This window comes from Oncorhynchus nerka, linkage group LG13 (assembly GCF_034236695.1).
Source record: "Oncorhynchus nerka isolate Pitt River linkage group LG13, Oner_Uvic_2.0, whole genome shotgun sequence".
In the NCBI taxonomy this organism is placed as follows: domain Eukaryota; kingdom Metazoa; phylum Chordata; class Actinopteri; order Salmoniformes; family Salmonidae; genus Oncorhynchus; species Oncorhynchus nerka.
The window spans coordinates 84,281,211-84,304,759 of NC_088408.1; the positions used below are offsets into that span (position 1 = coordinate 84,281,211).

The window sequence follows — 23,549 nt, forward strand, 5'->3', positions numbered from 1 at the left end:
AATACATACAATTACTTTAGGCTTATGGGACCGCTAGGCCTTTTTTACATTTAGCGATGCACGGTTTTCAATAGTTTATTTCGCTCATGGTTGCGCTGTCCACCAAGTTATGCGTCAGTGAACCAGCACATAATGCATCTCTCTCTTTCTCTCTCAATTTATTTCAATTGGCATGTGAAACATATGTTTACATTGCCAAGGCAATGTAAAGCAATCTCTCTCTCTTATACATACACCGAGAGAGAGAGAGAGAAGTGCCATTGAATAAGACGCACTCCTTTTCCCCCAGTTTAGTTATTTTGGAAAGGGGGTGGTTTTCATCTTATCCAGTCCATTAGCTTACAGTAATAATAAAACCAACTAGGGTGTTTTACTTTACCATGAGCTATATTGCCTATTGTCTACAGAGGAGAGTTCTGCTTGGCCATACCAATATCCAACAGTTCGCCCTCAGGTCCTGCCTCATCACTTTTACGCATATGCAAGTTAATTGTCATTGATCGGTCGGTAACTGCTTATGCTCGCACACTGACAGTGCTTAGTGCTTTGACTCAAACCGACAAGTGTCGTGGACAGAAGTAGGGTCAGGTTACAGCCCCGACCCGACACAATTCTCCCATCACTCCACCCGGCTATTTTTGGCCAGAGGCACAGCTGATTGTAGGGGCTTTTGGCCCTCCTTGATTTTGGCAGGCGCTTGTCCTTGTGGAAAGTCGGACTTATTTGGAAAAGAGGGAGTTGCCAGGCGGAAGAGAGCACTTGGCTTAACATTACATTATCCTACTTGAACTTTAAAATCCGAAGCTCTCACTGTAAATTTACTGTATGCATGTGCAGTATAGTACAGTATAACAGTATAACTAGCCTATCTAAAAACCGAGCTGACAAGACAAGGAATTTGTTGAAGGGAAGTTAGCCTATCAGCATAATAGCCATCCCTCAGGAAAACGCTGGTAGTGCTGTCATTGCGTCAGCGCACTTTCCACCTCGCAATTGCTGGGCCTACTTCTGGAGGACTAGAGCGGACATCACTCGACTTCACATCCCTCTCTAACACGGTCCGTCTCTACAGCATATGTTTGGCTCTCCACCTCTATCCAGCATCTGACCTGCAATTTCTGTGACAGACAGAGGCGTCCTCGGTATAGCCAGCTGAAGCGTCCCTCCCAGTGTGTTCTTGTGAGGAGGATGGAGACGAACCCCATTCCCGTGGTAACGGTCCAAACGAGCCCGTTCGATGACCAGCGGCCCGGTACCAACGGGCTGCGGCGGAAGACGGAGTTGTTCGAGGGCAAGAAGAACTACCTGCAGAACTACATCCAGAGTTTACTGTCGTCCATCGACCTGAGGGACCGCCAGGGATGTACCATGGTGGTGGGCAGCGACGGACGCTACTTCAGCCGAGCCGCCACCGAGATTATTGTGCAGATGGCCGCCGCCAACGGGGTAAAACAATAATGTCATGCCAGAAAGTTTGGACAGGTTCAGGGTTGGTAATGCTGATGATGATGATGTTAATAAAGATGATGATAAATTAAGCACAGAACAATAGCATGATTAACAATGGTAGCATGTTAGCTAATCCTTCCCCTAATTCTGACCTTTGCCATTTCATTTAACTCCTAACCCTAACCCTAATCTTAATCCCTAACCTAACTCATAGCCTAGCTAACATTAAATCAAATAAATCAAATTGTATTAGTCACGTGCGCCGAATACAACAGGTGTAGGTAGACCTTACCGTAAAATGCTTACTTATGAGCCCCTAACCAACAATGCAGTTTTTAAAAAATACGATAAGAATAAGAGATAAAAGTAACAGGTAATTAAAGAGCAGCAGTAAAATAACTATAGGGAGACTATATACAGGGGGGTACCGATACAGAGTCAATGTGCGGGAGCACCGGTTAATTGAGGTAGTATGTACATGTAGGTAGAGTTATTAAAGTGACTATGCGTAGATGACAACAGAGAGTAGCAGTGGTGTACAGAGGGGGTAATGGGGAAGGGGGTGGGGTGCACTGCAAATAGTCTGGGTAGTTATTTGACTAGATGGTTAGGAGTCTTGTGGCTTGGCGGTAGAAGCTGTTTAGAAGCGTCTTGGACCTAGACCGGAGCCTTCGTAACATATCATATGTTTTGCAAATTCATAACATATTGTTCGAATTGTAATTGGTAACATATCATACAAATTGCAATTTGTAACATATCATATGAATTATCATTTGTAACATATCATATGAAATGGATGATGGACATCCACAAATTAATACATACCATACGAAACTTAACATATCATACTAATTGGAGTGTCCCAGATTTCAATGTACTATGTTAGGTCTACCCCTGTCCAGGTTACTATGTGACTGAATGTCTAGCAACCCAAATGTAGCATGTTCGAATCCCATCATGGACAACTTTAGCTAATTAGCAACTTTGCAATTACTTACTACATTTTAGCTACTTTGCAACTACCTGCTCATGCTTCCCCGAACACTAACATTAACCCTTTAACCTAACTCATAACCTTAACCCCTAACCCGAACGCCTAACCCAGCTAACATTAGCCACCTAGCTAACGTTAGCCACAACCATTTGGAATTAGTAACATATCTTACATTTAGAAAATTCATAGCATATTGTACAAATTACAATTTGTAACATATCATATGAATTGTAATTCGTAACATATCGTACTCAACGGATGATGGACATCCACAAATGAATATATACCATAGGAAATGTAACATACTAATTGGAGGGTCCCGGATCTAAGTTTACTATGTTAATTCTACACGTGAGTTGTTACAATACTATGTCCTGTGGTTACCTGTGATCTTCTATGTAGAATAACCCCTTACCTTCTAATGACCTTGTGTAGCTTGTGAGCGTCATAGAATATGTTACGTGTATGTGTTTGTGAGAGTCTCAGCTTTTTATAGATAGCTTTTAATAGTTGTAGCTCAAAACATTTGGACTCTACATACGTTTTTGTAAAAAGACCCGGCCCTGGCCCCTTCGGAATCTGTCCTTGTCTCACAAAACACTTTACCTCAGTCCCTTTTAATCACACAGACTAATAGTTTGTACTGACAGATGCAGAAGAAATAGACAAATCCAATGGTACAACAAGAAGTTTGTAGCTCAAACACAGTGTTTTAAAGGGGTGGGAAGTGCAAATGTCGCCGGCATCGCAGAGGGACTCATTGGGTTAAGAGCCGAGCTGTAGCATTTTATACCAACTGTAGACAATGGAGGGACTTCTGACTGAGACAGAGGCCTATACAACGAGTTACAGTAATATACTGTAGACAATGGAGTGACTTCTGACTGATCAGAGGCCTATACAACGAGTTACAGTAATATACTGTAGACAATGGAGTGACTTCTGACTGAGACAGAGGCCTATACAACGAGTTACAGTAATATACTGTAGACAATGGAGGGACTTCTGACTGAGACAGAGGCCTATACAACGAGTTACAGTAATATACTGTAGACAATGGAGTGACTTCTGACTGAGACAGATAGGCCTATACAACGAGTTACAGTAATATACTGTAGACAATGGAGTGACTTCTGACTGAGACAGAGGCCTATACAACGAGTTACAGTAATATACTGTAGACAATGGAGTGACTTCTGACTGAGACAGAGGCCTATACAACGAGTTACAGTAATATACTGTAGACAATGGAGTGACTTCTGACTGAGACAGAGGCCTATACAACGAGTTACAGTAATATACTGTAGACAATGGAGGGACTTCTGACTGAGACAGAGGCCTATACAACGAGTTACAGTAATATACTGTAGACAATGGAGTGACTTCTGACTGATCAGAGGCCTATACAACGAGTTACAGTAATATACTGTAGACAATGGAGTGACTTCTGACTGAGACAGAGGCCTATACAACGAGTTACAGTAATATACTGTAGACAATGGAGGGACTTCTGACTGAGACAGAGGCCTATACAACGAGTTACAGTAATATACTGTAGACAATGGAGTGACTTCTGACTGAGACAGATAGGCCTATACAACGAGTTACAGTAATATACTGTAGACAATGGAGGGACTTCTGACTGAGACAGAGGCCTATACAACGAGTTACAGTAATATACTGTAGACAATGGAGTGACTTCTGACTGAGACAGAGGCCTATACAACGAGTTACAGTAATATACTGTAGACAATGGAGTGACTTCTGACTGAGACAGAGGCCTATACAACGAGTTACAGTAATATACTGTAGACAATGGAGTGACTTCTGACTGAGACAGATAGGCCTATACAACGAGTTACAGTAATATACTGTAGACAATGGAGTGACTTCTGACTGAGACAGAGGCCTATACAACGAGTTACAGTAATATACTGTAGACAATGGAGTGACTTCTGACTGAGACAGAGGCCTATACAACGAGTTACAGTAATATACTGTAGACAATGGAGTGACTTCTGACTGAGACAGAGGCCTATACAACGAGTTACAGTAATATACCGTAGACAATGGAGTGACTTCTGACTGAGACAGATAGGCCTATACAACGAGTTACAGTAATATACCGTAGACAATGGAGTGACTTCTGACTGAGACAGAGGCCTATACAACGAGTTACAGTAATATACTGTAGACAATGGAGTGACTTCTGACTGAGACAGAGGCCTATACAACGAGTTACAGTAATATACTGTAGACAATGGAGTGACTTCTGACTGAGACAGAGGCCTATACAACGAGTTACAGTAATATACTGTAGACAATGGAGTGACTTCTGACTGAGACAGAGGCCTATACAACGAGTTACAGTAATATACTGTAGACAATGGAGTGACTTCTGACTGAGACAGAGGCCTATACAACGAGTTACAGTAATATACTGTAGACAATGGAGTGACTTCTGACTGAGACAGAGGCCTATACAACGAGTTACAGTAATATACTGTAGACAATGGAGTGACTTCTGACTGAGACAGAGGCCTATACAACGAGTTACAGTAATATACTGTAGACAATGGAGTGACTTCTGACTGAGACAGAGGCCTATACAACGAGTTACAGTAATATACTGTAGACAATGGAGTGACTTCTGACTGAGACAGATAGGCCTATACAACGAGTTACAGTAATATACTGTAGACAATGGAGTGACTTCTGACTGAGACAGAGGCCTATACAACGAGTTACAGTAATATACTGTAGACAATGGAGTGACTTCTGACTGAGACAGAGGCCTATACAACGAGTTACAGTAATATACCGTAGACAATGGAGTGACTTCTGACTGAGACAGATAGGCCTATACAACAAGTTACAGTAATATACCGTAGACAATGGAGTGACTTCTGACTGAGACAGATAGGCCTATACAACGAGTTACAGTAATATACCGTAGACAATGGAGTGACTTCTGACTGAGACAGATAGGCCTATACAACGAGTTACAGTAATATACCGTAGACAATGGAGTGACTTCTGACTGAGACAGATAGGCCTATACAACGAGTTACAGTAATATACTGTAGACAATGGAGTGACTTCTGACTGAGACAGAGGCCTATACAACGAGTTACAGTAATATACTGTAGACAATGGAGTGACTTCTGACTGAGACAGAGGCCTATACAATGAGTTACAGTAATATACTGTAGACGTGAGGATTTAAAAGCTTGTATAACTTTCTCCAGATCAGTGACTGAAACAAATGACTTGACTTTAGCTCTATTTCTTAAATGATAAAAGCAGGACTGGACAACCTTCTTGACATTACATTTACGTCAACAATCTTATCCATAGCGAATTACAGTAGTGAGTGTATACATTTTCATACTGGTCACCCATGGGACTCAAACCAGCAACCCAAGGATAATGCCCTACCAACTGAGCCACATGTAGCTCAAAGTTCAGATCAGGTTCAAAGAAGACACCAAGGGTTCTGTCAGGCAGCTTTACATTGGTGGATATAGGACCAAAGTTATTTTCAATCTGGGTTCTATCAAGGTGGGGGATAGATAAAAAAAATACTTGGATTTCTTATCATTGAGCTGGAGAAAGATGTCAGACATCCAACATTCACTGTCAGCTAGACACTTGTGTAAGGTAGCCAGGCTAGCTTGATCTGAACCACCCATGCTCACAGAGAAACGTCTGCAACTCAAATATGACCTGAACCAATCGAGGGCAGTGCCGGAGATTCCCATCCACCTCTCCCGCCGGTCGACAAGAATGTTATCAAACTGAGTTCCAAAAGAACTACGATAGATCATTCACGGGAATCGGCAGTCAACAGAAGGTCATTACTAACTTTCAATAAAGAAGTTTCCATGCTGTGAAGTGAGCGGGAGCCAACTGGAATTTTTCTAATAAATTGTACATGCTCAAATCAGCCACCAATAGCTTAAAAACAACTTTTTCTAAAACCTTGGATACAAAGGAAGTTTAGAGATAAGACTATAATTACTCAGTGAGGAAGGGTCTAGATTGAGCTTTTTAAGGAGAGGTTGAACCAGAGCAGTTTCAAATAGGCTGGAAAGGAGCCAGAGGTCAGGGAGCGATTTACAATAGACAGAATGTAACAGTATGCATAACATATTTTAGTAGTCTAGTAGGGATCACATCCAAGAACAACACACACAATTGTCTTAAACATAATTTTCTCAGAGATCAGAGTAGAGAAGTAGTTCGCTCTTGCATCCTTAACCTCAACATTGTAATTTCTCATCAAATCCTTCATTATCTCATTGAATACTTGAAGTTGTCAGTTCTTCCATTTGCTTCCAGCCTTTCTAAATTCCTTTTTTAAAGCACGAGTGTGATAATTTAAGGTGAGACTCTGGCTGATGATTGAAGGTGAGACTCTGGTAGATGATTTAAAGTGAGACTCTGGCAGATGATTGAAGGTGAGACTCTGGCTGATGATTGAAGGTGAGACTCTGGCTGATGATTGAAGGTGAGACTCTGGTAGATGATTTAAAGTGAGACTCTGGTAGATGATTTAAAGTGAGACTCTGGCAGATGATTGAAGGTGAGACTCTGGTAGATGATTTAAAGTGAGACTCTGGTAGATGATTTAAAGTGAGATTCTGGCAGATGATTTAAAGTGAGACTCTGGCAGATGATTTAAAGTGAGACTCTGGCAGATTATTTAAAGTGAGACTGGCAGATGATTTAAGGTGAGACTCTGGCAGATGATTTAAAGTGAGACTGGCAGATGATTTAAAGTGAGACTCTGGCAGATTATTTAAAGGGAGACTGGCAGATGATTTAAAGTGAGACTCTGGCAGATGATTTAAAGGGAGACTGGCAGATGATTTACAGTGAGACTGGCAGATTATTTAAAGTGAGACTCTGGCAGATTATTTAAAGTGAGACTGGCAGATTATTTAAAGTGAGACTCTGGTAGATGATTTAAAGGGAGACTGGCAGATGATTTAAAGTGAGACTCTGGCAGGTGATTTAAAGTGAGACTGGCAGATTATTTAAAGTGAGACTGGCAGATGATTTAAGGTGAGACTCTGGCAGATGATTTAAAGTGAGACTGGCAGATGATTTAAAGTGAGACTCTGGCAGATGATTTAAAGTGAGACTCTGGCAGATGATTTAAAGTGAGACTCTGGCAGATGATTTAAAGTGAGACTCTGGTAGATGATTTAAAGTGAGACTGGCAGATGATTTAAGGTGAGACTCTGGCAGATGATTTAAAGTGAGACTCTGGCATATTATTTAAGGTGAGACTCTGGCAGATTATTTAAAGGGAGACTGGCAGATGATTTAAAGTGAGACTCTGGCAGATTATTTAAAGTGAGACTGGCAGATGATTTAAGGTGAGACTCTGGCAGATGATTTAAAGTGAGACTGGCAAATGATTTAAAGTGAGACTCTGGCAGATGATTTAAAGTGAGACTGGCAAATGATTTAAAGTGAGACTCTGGCATATTATTTAAGGTGAGACTCTGGCAGATTATTTAAAGTGAGACTGGCAGATGATGAGACTCTGGCAGATTATTTAAAATGAGACTCTGGTAGATGATTTAAAGTGAGACTGGCAGATTATTTAAAGGGAGACTCTGGCAGATTATTTAAAATGAGACTCTGGTAGATGATTTAAAGTGAGACTGGCAGATTATTTAAAATGAGACTCTGGTAGATGATTTAAAGTGAGACTGGCAGATTATTTAAAGGGAGACTCTGGCAGATGATGAGACTCTGGCAGATTATTTAAAATGAGACTCTGGTAGATGATTTAAAGTGAGACTGGCAGATGATGAGACTCTGGCAGATTATTTAAAGTGAGACTCTGGTAGATGATTTAAAGTGAGACTGGCAGATTATTTAAAGGGAGACTCTGGCAGATGATCATTTTAAAAAGCTTTAAAAAAAACAATACTGAGATGGTCAGAGACACACACATCAATAGTTTCCAAGTCATCAATATTCAGACCATAGGACAGCACCAGATCAACAGTATGGCCTTGGTCCATCAGGTAAAACATATTCCCTGCTAGCACATTATTTGGACAACACACATGAATATGGGAGGGGGGGGCACACACTAAGCAAAAGATAAGGCTCTCTAATGAGGAACATTTGCCACATGACATAGGGCTACATACAGTACTTGTCTCAATTAATGAAGGTTACCCACAAACACGGCCAGACGGCTGGAGGGGTAGTTTCATTTAGAGAACAAAAAGCCCTGGTTTTAAAGTAACTGTCCAGTGTTTCCAGACTTCTATGAAATATGACCTATAATTAATTACAATATGAGTGAAATTGTATTCCTTCAAAAAAAATGTTAATTAACTATGTTAAAAATCATATTTTCTGTGTTGGAATGGTCTGAGTGTACTCCAACAACAGAATAAATATCAATGTAGTCGGAAGAGCATTTCGTACTATACTAAATCTGAGACATTCCAATTAGTATGATATGTTACGTTTCGTATTGTATGTATTAAGCCATCATCATATTCGTATCATATGTTACAAATTACAATTCGTATGATATGTTATGAATTGCAATTCGTACAATAGGTTACGAATTTGCAAAAACGTATGATATGTTACGAATTCCAATTTGTTGTGGCTATTGTTAGCTAGGTGGCTAGGTGACTGATGCTATCATTAGCTATCTCTAGGGGTTAGAGTTGGGGTTAAGCTTAGAAGTTAGGTTAGGGTTAGGGGAAAGGTTAGCTAAAAGGTTTTAAGGTTAGGGTTAGGGGAAGGGTTAGCTAACAAAGTAGTTGCTAATTAGCTAAAATGGTCCGTGATGAGATTTGAACATCTAAACTTTGGGTTGCTAGATGTTTGCGTTATACGCCTACCCAAGCACCCTGCTTTCATTTTTGCCTTAAGTAAGTCATTTTTACATCAGCCAATGTCACAAAGTGCTATACAGAAACCCAGCCTAAAATCCAAACAGCAATTAATGCAGATGTAGAAGCACGGTGACTAGGAAACACTCCCTAGAAAGGCAGGAACCTAGGAATAAACCTAGAGAAGAACCAGGCTATGAGGGGTGGCCAGTCCTCTTCTGGCTGTGCCGGGTGGAGATTATAACAGTACATGGCCCAAGATGTTCAAATGTTCATAGATGACCAGCAGGGTCAGATGATAATAATAATAATCGCAGTGCCGAGTGAAAGTATTCACACCCCTTGAATTTTTCCACATTTTGTTGTGTTACAGCCTGAATTTATAATAGATTAAATTGAGATGTTGTGTCACTGGCTTACACACAATATGTTTGCAAATTCATTCAACATGAAAAGCTGAAATGTTTTCTTATGCCAAACATAAATAAGTTCAGGAGTATAAATGTGCTTAACAAGTTACATAACAAGTTGCATGGACTCACTCTGTGTGCAATAATATGGTTTAACATGATTGTTTAATGACCACCTCATCTGTACCCCACACATACAATTATTTGTAAGGTCCCTCAGTTGAGCAGTGAATTTCAAGCACAGATTCAAACACAAAGACTAGGGAGGTTTCCAGTGCCTTGCAAAGAAGGGCACCTGTTGGTAGATGGGTAAAAAATAAATAATTAAAAAGCAGACATTGAATATCCCTCTGAGAATAATGAAGTTATTAATTACACTTAGCCACTACAAAGATACAGACGTCCTTCCTAACTCAGTTGCCGGAGAGGAAGGAAACAGCTCAGGGATTTCACCATGAGGCCACTGGTGACTATAAAACAGTTGCAGAGTTTAATGGCTGTGATAGGAGGATGGTTCAACTACATTGTAGTTACTCAACAATACTAACCTAATTGACAGAGTGAAAATAAGGAAGCCTGTACATAATAAAATATTACAAAACATGCATCCTGTTTGCAACAAGGCACTGAAGTTAAACTGCAAAAAATGTGGAAAAGCCAAATCTACACTGGAGTTGCTTACCAAGAAGACAGAGAATGTTCCTGAGTGGCTAAGTCACAGTTTTGATCTAAATCAACTTGAAAATTTATTGCAAGACCTGATAATCGTTGTCGACAAATTATAAACAACCAATTTGCCAGAGCTTGAAGAATGCTAAAAGAATAATGGGTAAATGTTGCACATCCGGGTGTTGAAAGTTCTTAGAGATTTACCCAGGACATCACAGCTGTAATCACTGCCAAAGGTGCTTCTACAACGTATTGACTCAGGGGGTCATGTACACATTGATAAAGAGGACAATGTGTAGAGTCCTTTTGAGAGCCACAGTCACAGATTCACAGTCACAGAGTCACAGGGTCACAGAGCCATAGTCACAGAGTTACAGTCCCAGAGCCACAGTCACAGATTCACAGTCACAGAGCCATAGTCACAGTGAATACTTAATGTAAAATAGACATTTATGTATTTAATTTTAAATACATTTGCAAAATTTGGAGACTGGTGAATTTTTTTGCAATGTAATCATTTTTGAATTCAGTCTGTAACACAACAAATGTGGAATAAGTCAAGGGGTGTGAATACTTTCTGAAGGCACTGTAGGTCCTAAAGCCTATCCCAGTGTCAGCGTGTGTGTTTGCGCATGTCTGCTTGACTGGCCATTACCCGTTAGGCCGTTACCCAATTCCGCAGAGCGCTTGGAAAGGACAGTGTTCTCAGATCTATGCGATATCAAGCTTGGTGAAGTGCCAAAGGAAAATCTGAGGGGAATGTATTTGTTTTGAGATGGGTCTGTTTTTTTGCTGGCCCAGCCAAATGTCTCCTGCCTGCCTTATCGGCTGTTCCATCCCTCGTCCACTCCTTTCCTGCCCACGCCTCTCAAGGCTTGGGGGATACCCAGTCAGTTTAGTGGCCACAAGCCAAACTCAGGATATAAGCGCTGGGAAGACCTTGAACAAATATTTGTGAAATGCTGGGGGCAGAGTATGGAATGATGATAGGCCTATAACAGGGTTGCTGACAGGGCATGGCAGATGTAAAGTGCAAAGGGCCCTATTGATTCAAAGCGGTGTCTGCCAAATGTGCTTCTACAAAGTATTGACTCAGGGGTGTGAATACTTATGTAAATGACATGTTTCTGTATTTCATTTTCAATCAATTTGCAAACATTTATATACATTTTTTTCACTTTGTTGTTATGGGGTATTCTCTCTCTCTCTCTCTCTCTCTCTCTCTCTCTCTGTCTCTCTCTCTCTCTCTCTCTCTCTCTCTCTCTCTCTCTCTCTGTCTCTCTCTCTTTCTCTTTCTCTTTCTCTTTCTCTCTCTCTCTCTCTCTCTCTCTCTCTCTCTCTCTCTCTATCTCTCAAGGGCTTTATTGGTATGGGAAACGTATGTTAACATTGCCAAAGCAAGTGAAATAGATGATAAACAAAAGTGTAATAAACAGTAAATATTACACTCACAGAAGTTCCAAAAGAATACAGACATTTCAAATGTCATATTATGTATATATACAGTGTTGTAATGATGTGCAAATAGTTAAAGTACAAAAGGGAAAATAAATAAACATAAATATAGCTCTCTCAATCTCTCTGAATCAAGAAGTGAGGAGTTTGCTCCAACGTCATAAAAATGAATTCCCCGTGAATGAGGACACTTTTATTTAGAGTAGTTGAAACACTAGCCTAGGGCCAAAACATGTGAGACTTTGCTTCAGTAAATGGATGTAGACGCCGAAGATGACTGTCTGGAATGTAACCTAGTCTGAGGGTGGTAATACGTCTGCATCCTTCCCTTCATCGGTGCCAACTTCTGGACGCTTCTGGAAAGATGACGCCCTGAGCATCATGACAGGAGCCATGTGGCCCGTTCTAAAAAATAACACTTGACAAAAGAGATGAAGCTTGTTACAATAAAGAAATGTGAATGAAATCATGCTGTAGGCTGAAGCTACACTGAGCTAGTCTACAATAATAGGCCTTTTTATTACTGAGTTGCAATTTTTGTACATGCTTTAGTGTTGAATAATAATGCATTGTACAATTACTGTATGTACTATATCCCTACATGTTCACGTAAAGTAATCACCTCTATATGAAGATAGGTCCCAGAATGAGATTCATTCAGCTGAAGTTCCTTCAACTCTCTCTCTGTCTGTGTGTCTGTCAGATTGGCCGTCTGGTGATTGGCCACAACGGCCTCCTGTCCACCCCTGCTGTGTCCTGCATCATCAGGAAGATAAAGGCCATTGGTGGAATCATTCTGACAGCCAGTCACAACCCAGGAGGCCCCGGGGGAGACTTTGGGGTCAAATTCAATGTGGCCAATGGAGGTGAGGCGATAATTTGACTGATTGCTGTCAATCTGCCAGCTGTCAGTAAGTTAAAGGATTGATGGATGTCTTCCTACCTAAGTAATTTTCTTGCCCCAGATTCTTCTGCTTTTTGTTAAGGGTGCTATACAAATACAAGATTGGTGGTTTATTAACTGAGGTGAGGGAGTTGGCACCAGTCTTTTCATAGCCCCAGCAGCTATCCATGTTTTCTTTAAAAAAGGAAGACTCATATTCTTGGAGTGCCATCATCGACCGGCCTTCCTCCCAAGCACCAGGGCTTTGCTGTGGAATCAAATCAAATCAAAGTGTACATGCGCAGAATACAACAGCTGTAGAACTTTCAGTGAAATGCTTAAAATCTCAGTCATGTTCCAGTCATATACATAGATCAAAGTGGTGTTGCTCTCCTCATCTCACACCAGTTATCTCTGTGGCCCTGTGACTGTGGCCCTGTGACTGTAACTCTGTGACCGTGGCTCTGTGACTCTGTGACTATGGCTCTGTGACTGTGACTCTGTGACTGTGGCTCTGTGACTGTGAATCTGTGACTGTGGCTCTGTGACTGTAACTCTGTGACCGTGGCTCTGTGACTGTGGCCCTGTGACTGTGGCTCTGTGACTGTAACTCTGTGACCGTGGCTCTGTGACTGTGGCCCTGTGACTGTAACTCTGTGACCGTGGCTCTGTGACTCTGTGACTATGGCTCTGTGACTGTGGCTCTGTGACTGTGAATCTGTGACTGTGGCTCTGTGACTGTAACTCTGTGACCGTGGCTCTGTGACTGTGACTGTGGCCCTGTGACTGTGGCTCTGTGACTGTAACTCTGTGACCGTGGCTCTGTGACTCTGTGACTATGGCTCTGTGACTGTGACTCTGTGACTGTGGCTCTGTGACTGTGAATCTGTGACTGTGGCTCTGTGACTGTAACTCTGTGACCGTGGCTCTGTGACTGTGGCTCTGTGACTGTAACTCTGTGACCGTGGCTCTGTGACTCTGTGGCTATGGCTCTGTGACTGTAACTCTGTGACCGTGGCTCTGTGACTGTAACTCTGTGACCGTGGCTCTGTGACTCTGTGACTATGGCTCTGTGACTGTGACTCTGTGACCGTGGCTCTGTGACTGTGAATCTGTGACTGTGGCTCTCAAAAGGACTCTACACAATGTCTTCTTTATGAATGTCTACATGACCCCAGTTGCTTCGTCATGATCCCAGTAGCTTCTTACAATCTCACATATAGCATATTATGCATTGCTAATACACTATATTGCTAATACACTGCATTAATATGGAGTTGGTCCCCCCACTCTTCTGGGAAGGTGTTTTTACTAGATGTTGGAACATTGCTGCAGGGACTTGCTTCCATTCAGCCTCAAGAGCATTAGTGAGGTCGGGCACTGATGTTGGGCGATTAGGCCTGACTCGCAGTCAGCATTCCAATTCATCCCAAAGGTGTTCGATGGGGTTGAGGTCAGGGCTCTGTGCAGCCCAGTGAAGATCTTCCACACCGGTCGCGACAAACCATTTCGTTATGGACCTCGCTTTGTGCATGGGGGCATTGTCATGCTGAAACAGGAAAGGGCCTTCCCCAAATTGTTGCCACAAAGTTGGAAGCACAGAATCATCTAGAATATCATTGTATGCGGTAGCGGTAAGATTTCCCTTCACTGGAACTAACAGGCCAGAACCATGAAAAACAGACCATTATTCCTCTTCCACCAAACTTTACAGTTGGCACAATGCATTGGGGCAGGTAGCGTTTTCTCCTGGCATCCGCCAAACCCAGATTCGTCCAGTGGATTGCCAGATGGTGAAGCATAATTCATCACTCTAGAGAACACGTTTCCACTGCTATAGAGTCCAGTGGCAGCGAGCTTTCCACCACTCCAGCTGACGCTTCCTATTGCGAATGGTGATCTTAGGCTTGTGCTCCTGACGACCGTTATTGTGCTGACGTTGCTTCCAGAAGCAGTTTGGAACTCGGTAGTGAGTGATGCAACCGAGGACAAAGATTTTTAAGTTCTACGCACTTCAGCAGTCAGTGGTCCCGTTCTGTGAGCTCGTGTGGCCTACCACTTTGCGGCTGAGCCGTTGTTGCTCCTAGTCGTTTCCAGTCCACAATAACAGCACTTACAGTTGACCGGGGAAGCTCTAGAACTGACAAGTTGGAAAGGTGACATCCAATGACTGTGCAACGTTGAAAGTCACAGAGCAATTCAGTAAGGCCAATGTTTGTCTATGGAGATTGCATGGCGGTGTGCTCAATTTTATACAGCTGTCAGCAACGGGTGTGGTTGACATAGCTGAATCTAGTCATTTGAAGCGGTGTCCTGTCCACATACTTTTGTACGTATAGTATATATAATATGACTTCTCAGTAATATGACTTCTCAATATAGAGAAAAATGTTATTTAACTTCTTATGAATACTCAACGGTGGTGCCTTATTTCTAACGCACACCATAGGCTTCTATCACTCTAGATGCACTATTGTAAAGTGGCTGTTCCACTGGATGTCATAAGGTGAAAGCACCAATTTGTAAGTCGCTCTGGATAAGAGCGTCTGCTAAATGACTTAAATGTAAATGTAATGTAAATGTTAAACAGGTATAACAACAACAATTGACCAGCAATAGGCCACTTCATTTGAAAACAATGGTTTCCATGGTAACTGTGTCCTCTCCCCCCGATAGGCCCGTCTCCGGACACAGTGATGGAGAAGATTGCCCAGGTGAGCAGGACCCTGGAGGAGTACACCATCTGTCCTGACCTCCACATAGATCTGGCCAGACTGGGACGCCACGACTTTGACCTGGAGAACAAGTTCAAACCCTTCAGAGGTACTGGACACACACACAGAGCGCACACACATGCGCCATGCTACTCTCACACGCGCCATACACCACACATACACTCTGTTCTTGCATGCAAAGTAGCATATGTACTATTGGGTGGATATACACATGCAGATACACACAATACTCCTCTCCTGTCCTGTGTGTTGGTAGTTGAGATAGTGGACTCAGTGGAGGTGTACCTCAACCTGCTGAGAACCATCTTTGACTTCAGCGCCATCAAGACCCTTCTGACAGGACCTGAACAGCTGAAGATACGCGTAGACGCCATGAATGGAGGTAAGATAACACTCGCAAAGACCAGATTGGTAACAGTATGGTATCAGTCGCTCACTGCTGTGGTATGTTCATGGTGTTCTATTCTATTTTATTATTTTCTATTCTATTGTCAGTGATGGGTCCGTATGTGCGGCGTATCCTGTGTGATGAGCTGGGTGCTCCTGCCAACGCTGCCGTCAACTGTGTCCCCCTGGAGGACTTTGGGGGCCGGCCTCCAGAGCCCAGCCTCACATATGCAGCCCCATTGGTCGATGCCATGAAGGGTGGAGACTTTGGTTTCGGAGCTGCGCTCGATGCAGACGGGGTGAGACAGCTGAAACTGAGAGGAGGAGAGAAACAGTGGATGTAATAATGCAAAGTACTAGAATACACATTCTGGAGAGCTGATGAGCATGTTTGAGGACCATGTTTAAATCTGCTAAAATGGGCAGGTTTTATACTTTTGGGACTATTCCTTTGGTTCCATGACAGCAAGCCAAATCAAGCACTGGACCTATGTGGACACAGGGGAACTTGGGAACTTGGAATTGCCATGTTTTTGTCTGTATTTATATGCTGGTCAATAACAGGATGTTAAGCAATGGAACCAGCTAATATCTGTGACAAAACAAACGTCACAGTTTTTCCACAACATTTTCACATAGTAATTTCTAGCAGTGTCATGCTCACGCACATTAGCCTAACTCAATTACCTAGCCTAGCATCAGGAGAATTATGTTACTGTATTGCGTCCTATTGGAGCCCTCCCCCGGTGCTCACGATGATGCATCTTCATAGGAAGTAGGTGTCCCATACATTTGATTTGATTGTGACAGATGTAATTAAAACAACAGTTTTAGGGACGGGAGTAACAACGATATTCATCTTTAACATGATGTTTTTATCAATGATGTATTGGTTAGTTCTCCATGGATTGTTGTCTGGTTGAAGAGGGTATGTATTGGTGTGTGTATTCGCAGGACCGGTATATGATCCTGGGTGAGAATGGTTTCTTTGTGAACCCATCAGACTCCTTGGCTGTCATGGCTGCCAACCTCTCCTGCATCCCCTACTTCAGACAGCTGGGGCTAAAGGGCTTCGCTAGGAGTATGGCAACCAGTACTGCCCTAGACAGGTAGGACACGCACACACACCACGGTCCGTTTACCCTGTGCCTTTTTTGTCTTTGGGTTCAAAGGGAAAAATATAACCAGGTGTGGATGGCTGCTGGGGGAAATGCTCCACAGGACTTTATCATTTTTCAACTTCCATATTTCTCATCAACACCTAACCCTGCACCCCCTGCTCATCACCTGACCCCCCTCTCCCTCCCACCCTCACCCATCTCTCTCTCTCTACCCCCTCTCAATCGTCTCTCTCTGTCTCTTTCTCCCTCTCTCTCTCTCTGTCTCTCTTTCTCCCTCTCTCGCTCTCTTCCTCTCTCTATTCCCTCCCTCTCTCCCCCACTCTTGTGACCCCAATCCACAAATATCTGCCCTGGTCAATTCTCTGAAGAGATTGGATGCCTTAGAGTGGAGAATCACCCTCTATGAATGGAATTGTGAGCTCACACACACACACACACACACACACACACACACACACACACACACACACACACACACACACACACACACACACACGCACACACACACACACACACACACACACACACACACACACACCTCAAATGTATACATCTGTGTTTTATGTCTCTGTTTGATTGATTTTATAAACACATAGACAAGTTGTACACACACACACACACAGTCTTACACATGCGCACACACACACACACACACACACACACACACACACACACACAGCAGTGTTAATTTTGGCAGATATTTTAGATTTAGTTTTAGTCTTTATGACTAAAATACGTTTTAGTCTTTGTCACATTTTGTCATTTCATCCTACTTAGTTTTAGTTGTCGACTCAAACTCTGGACAATTTTAGTCTAGTTTTAGTCAGTCATTTTGTCATATATTTATCAGTGCATTTTTTCTCCATGAAATAATTCATATTTACCTTCCATGATGTGCACATTAAGATAGCCTTGTTCAACTAGTCTTACTATCCCCCCATATAGCTGGCACACTGCTATTGTACCGTATAGGCCACAAATCCTTGGCTGCAGGTTAAACAATTGAGGCATATGCTCTTTTCTCCCTGTCATAGCTTTGAGATGAGGGTAAATAACATTGATTCCATTTAAAAGGGGAGAATCTGAGCTTTCCAACAATGCCAGTAATATTACTGTACTCCTAATATTCAGCAAGTATCATTACAAAAAACAACTGCACTCACATTTGGGAAATGTGAGATGAATAACTGCACATGGGATGTGATCAAAGCTATCTTAGGTTAGCTCCAGTTGAAGTGGGCTGCACATCAGTTCAAAATAGACTGAAGTGACTGAAGTGACAGCCTGAGCTGTGTGGGAGAGCCGGGCAGATCAGGGCCTCGTTTCCCAGTTACAATGTAACTTAAAACTTGTTAGAGAAGCGGTACCGTTGTGGGGATCAAATCAGCGGAAATTTCAAGTGCGCCACGTATAGTTTTTGATAAAACTCAAACTTTCATTAAAATTGACATACAATATACTGAATTAAAGCTACACTCGTTGTGAATCTATCCACCAAGTCAGATTTGTAAAATGCTTTTCGGGGAAAGCATGAGAAGCTATTATCTGATACCATGCACCCTCAAAATACTGCAACGTTACCTAAAACGACAGATTTTGCGTTAGCCGTCGCAAACGAAAACGCTGAAATAAAATATAAAACATTCATTACCTTTGACGAGCTTCTTTCTTGGCACTCCTAGATGTCCCATAAACATCATTTAGGGTCTTTTTTCCGATTAAATCGGTCCATATATAGCCTAGATATCGAGCTCGGAATACTGTGCGAGTAAAGAAAAGAAATTAGCATTTCATAACGTAACGTCGTTTTTTAAAAATCAAAAAGTCGACGATAAACTTTCACAAAACACTTCGAAATACTTTTGTAATGCAACTTTAGGTATTAGTACACGTTAATAAGCGATAAAATTGATCAAGAGACGATGTTAAATCTTTATCTTGTCCGTGTAGAAAAACATGTCTGACCAGAGGTCGACCAAAAATCCGGGCGGAGCCATCAGGGAAGATGTTCCCTTGTTTGGGTTAGACCAAGAATCAATTGCGAATCAAATGACATGACTCTAGACAACCTGTGGAAACTGTAGGCAGTGTAAACTCGGCTCTATTTAATTCGGTTCACTTTTAACAATTGCCTGTAGTCGCGGAAGGATATATTTTTCAATTTTCAGTGAACAGATTTCCATGCACTTTTGGATGAAACGCCCGTTCTGTAAATGCCACAGACGTGATTTAAACAGTTTTGGAAACGTCTGAGTGTTTTCTATCCACACATACTAATCATATGCATGTACTATATTCCTGGCATGAATAGCAGGGCGCTGAAATGTTGCGCGATTTTTAACAAAAAGCTGCGAAAATCTGCTTGAATTCTGAACTTCCCTAAGAGGTTTAAGCATTACGATGATCGTACCAGTTGTGATGTAACTTAAGCATTACGATAGTCTGCAAAGGTATGTTTGCTTATGATTGGACAAAACAGATGAAAAGGATCTTCATGGCAAATTGAATGTGTATTAGTCTCAGGTGGAATTCTAGTCTCGTCACATTTTCGTCAACTAAATGGAAACTCATTTGTCACAGTTTTTTTTTCATGGCATCTCGACTCGTTATCGTCATTAGGTTTTGTCAGGAAAAATAGGTTGTTTGTCATAGTTATGTATGAAATGAACGCTGACACACACACTGCCTATAAACACAGCCCAGGGGACCACACACTGGGACCTAACAATAAAGGCTGTTCCAGAGCAGTGGTGTGAAAGGTGTGATCACGACATTGTGTGTGTGTGTGTGTTGGTGTGTGTCACCCTGGCCTATGACCCTCCTCCTGTGAGAGGTGGTGGACTCAGTGGCGGTCCTGTTAGCGCTGGCAGCCATGGAGGAAATGAGATCACTCCCAGCCCATCTCTCAGGGTGCTGAGGCCGGCCGCTGGCGCTAACCCTGTGTGGACATGTGAGGTTGAGGTGACGTCACATCATTAATGGCCCGTCTTGGAGCTGGTCACACACGACCACACACACATACACACTTGCGTCACACAGCTCGTTACCTGGGGCTGTGTCTTATGCTGTAGAAACGGCCACACTGATAGCATTGCCTCAGTTTCCTTTGACTGCATGTCCTGTTCCAACACATACTCACACATGAAAGGTGATTGTCACGAGTCCCACTGCACCACAAGGTAATCCAACACCCTTATAATACACGCAGGCCATATGGCCCACAATCACACACACACTCACTCACACACACGCACGCAAGCACACAGTCGCACACACACACACACACACACACACACACACACACACACACACACACACACACACACACACACACACACACACACACACTTGTTGTGTCCATGTACTGTATCTGTGGCTGTCTCTCAAGGGTCTTATTTAGTGAGTCCCAGAGCGTGGCCCCTGTTGAGTGGTGGGGTGCTGTAGAATTGTATAATGGCCTCAGCCCAGAAGTAATCTTTTTAGGAGTGTGAGAGAAAACCTGTGTGTGTGCGAGTGTCTGTGTGTGTGTGTGTGTGTGTGTGCGTGCGTGCGTGTGAAGGCAGTTAGAGGATGTGTTTTGTGGAGCAGGAAGCTTAGGTTTGACCATGGCAGGGCAAGCAGCCGACAGAGAGGCGCTAAATCTCTCACCCCGGCTGGCCAGCATTTCAGGGACGTGTGTGTGTGTGTGTGTGTGTGTGTGTGTGTGTGTGTGTGTGTGTGTGTGTGTGTGTGTGTGTGTGTGTGTGTGTGTGCGCGCAAGCGAGGGAAGTCTTATGTTGTTCCAGTGAGGGAAGGGAAGGTGGGAGAGGAATTTTGGGAGAGGAAACATCTGCCTCTCCTTTGGCTACTCCAGGGTTGGGAGGATGGGAGTAGAGGGGGAGGATGAAGAGGGGAGGAGGAGAGAGGGAGGAGGAAGAGGGGAGGAGCGAGGGAGCAGGATGAGGAGAGAGGGAGGAGGAAAAGGGGAGGAGGAAAAGGCGAGGAGAGAGGGAGGAGGATGAGGAGAGAGGGAGGAGGAAGAGGGGAGGAGAGAGGGAGGAGAGAGGGAGGAGAGAGGGAGGAGGAAGAGGGGAGGAGAGTGGGAGAGGGAAGAGGGGAGGAGAGAGGGGGGAGGGGGAAGAGAGAGAGAGATGAGGAAGAGGGGAGGAGAGAGGGAGGAGGAAGAGGGGAGGAGGAAGATGGAGGAGAGAGGGAGGAGGAAGAGGAGTGAGAGATGAGGAAGAGGGGAGGAGAGAGGGAGGAGGAAAAGGGGATGAGAGAGGGAGGAGTAAGAGGGGAGGAGAGAGGGAGGAGGAAAAGGGGATGAGAGAGGGAGGAGGAAGAGGGGAGGAGAGTGGGAGGGGAAGAGGAGAGAGAGATGAGGAAGAGGGGAGGAGAGAGGGAGCAGGAAGAGGGGAGAGAGAGAGAGGGGGAGAGAGGGAGGAGAGAGGGAGGGAGGGAGGGAGGAGGAAGATGGAGGAGAGAGGGAGGAGGAAGATGGAAGAGAGGAGGAGGATGGAGAAGAGAGGGAGGAGGAAGATGGAGGACAGAGGGAGGAGGAGGATGGAGGAGAGAGGGAGGGGGAGAGGTTAGGCTAGGCCACTGTTGTCCCTTTTACTAGGATGAACCACACACACACACACACACACACACACATCTCAAGTAACACTTGACTGCCAGCATCCCTACTTTCTGGCAAAGACAGCTGGGAAAGAGACAGATTTCATTGTGAAGAGAGATGGAGGGAGGCAGAGAGAGAGAGAGAGAGAAGTCGTGCTCATCCAAGTGTTTCTTTCTAGTGTTTCTTTTCTCTTTATATTGGGGAGCAGAGAAATGTCAGCCTTTAATCATTTGATTGACATTTGGACATGAGCATACTTATCAGAGCCAAAATACTGACTGACTTCTCCTAGTCAACAACGTCATGGAAACATCATACTGAACATAGAACAGCTTTTTGTAATTAGACTTATAAGAGAAAAACAATACATCTTTGTGTTATTGAGTAAAATGCATCATTATTGCATCATGTTAATTAAATGTCAATGAATATTTTATCTCTGTATCCGACTTCCAAGTCTTTGAATCAGGACCCAGCCATGGGATGAGTAATACTGGTGTGAAAAACTCTCTGTGCCCATATCTGCTATCATCACTGAAGTGTGTGTGAGTGTGTAGTGTCTGTGAGTGTGTGTGACTGTGTGTGTGTGTATGTGTGTGTGACAGCTCTGAAGGGGCCTTGTGTTTATGCTATGTCCAACAAGGCAGAGTTCATCTCAGCCTATGCCTCCCTCCAGTCCCTCGACTTCTTGGCACTGACGGAAACATGGATCACCACAGACAACACCGCTACTCCTACTGCTCTCTCTTCGTCCGCCCACGTGTTCTCGCACACCCCGAGAGCTTCTGGTCAGCGGGGTGGTGGCACCGGGATCCTCATCTCTCCCAAGTGGTCATTCTCTCTTTCTCCCCTTACCCATCTGTCTATCGCCTCCTTTGAATTCCATGCTGTCACAGTTACCAGCCCTTTCAAGCTTAACATCCTTATCATTTATCGCCCTCCAGGTTCCCTCGGAGAGTTCATCAATGAGCTTGATGCCTTGATAAGCTCCTTTCCTGAGGACGGCTCACCTCTCACAGTTCTGGGCGACTTTAACCTCCCCACGTCTACCTTTGACTCATTCCTCTCTGCCTCCTTCTTTCCACTCCTCTCCTCTTTTGACCTCACCCTCTCACCTTCCCCCTACTCACAAGGCAGGCAATACGCTCGACCTCATCTTTACTAGATGCTGTTCTTCCACTAACCTCATTGCAACTCCCCTCCAAGTCTCCGACCACTACCTTGTATCCTTTTCCCTCTCGCTCTCATCCAACACTTCCCACACTGCCCCTACTCGGATGGTATCGCGCCCGTCCCAACCTTCGCTCTCTCTCCCCCGCTACTCTCTCCTCTTCCATCCTATCATCTCTTCCCTCTGCTCAAACCTTCTCCAACCTATCTCCTGATTCTGCCTCCTCAACCCTCCTCTCCTCCCTTTCTGCATCCTTTGACTCTCTATGTCCCCTATCCTCCAGGCCGGCTCGGTCCTCCTCTCCCGCTCCGTGGCTCGACGACTCATTGCGAGCTCACAGAACAGGGCTCCGGGCAGCCGAGCGGAAATGGAGGAAAACTCGCCTCCCTGCGGACCTGGCATCCTTTCACTCCCTCCTCTCTACATTTTCCTCCTCTGTCTCTGCTGCTAAAGCCACTTTCTACCACTCTAAATTCCAAGCATCTGCCTCTAACCCTAGGAAGCTCTTTGCCACCTTCTCCTCCCTCCTGAATCCTCCTCCCCCTCCCCCCCCTCCTCCCTCTCTGCAGATGACTTCGTCAACCATTTTGAAAAGAAGGTCGACGACATCCGATCCTCGTTTGCTAAGTCAAACGACACCGCTGGTTCTGCTCACACTGCCCTACCCTGTGCTCTGACCTCTTTCTCCCCTCTCTCTCCAGATGACATCTCGCGTCTTGTGACGGCCGGCCGCCCAACAACCTGCCCGCTTGACCCTATCCCCTCCTCTCTTCTCCAGACCATCTCCGGTGACCTTC

The 23,549-nt window shown here is 43.8% G+C and overlaps 1 protein-coding gene across 1 annotated transcript in view; it reads left to right on the forward strand.

Annotated features, from left to right (window-relative positions):
• The first annotated feature begins 706 nt into the window (after positions 1-706).
• LOC115140697 (phosphoglucomutase-like protein 5) overlaps positions 707-23,549 on the forward strand; it is an 86,581-nt gene continuing 63,738 nt past the window's right edge. Inside the window, exons 1-6 of the mRNA XM_065026777.1 lie at positions 707-1,446; positions 12,559-12,721; positions 15,415-15,561; positions 15,730-15,855; positions 15,969-16,159; positions 16,815-16,969. Coding sequence (XP_064882849.1) covers positions 1,189-1,446; positions 12,559-12,721; positions 15,415-15,561; positions 15,730-15,855; positions 15,969-16,159; positions 16,815-16,969 — 1,040 coding nt within the window. The 5' untranslated portion in view covers positions 707-1,188. The remainder of the gene's footprint in view (positions 1,447-12,558; positions 12,722-15,414; positions 15,562-15,729; positions 15,856-15,968; positions 16,160-16,814; positions 16,970-23,549) is intronic.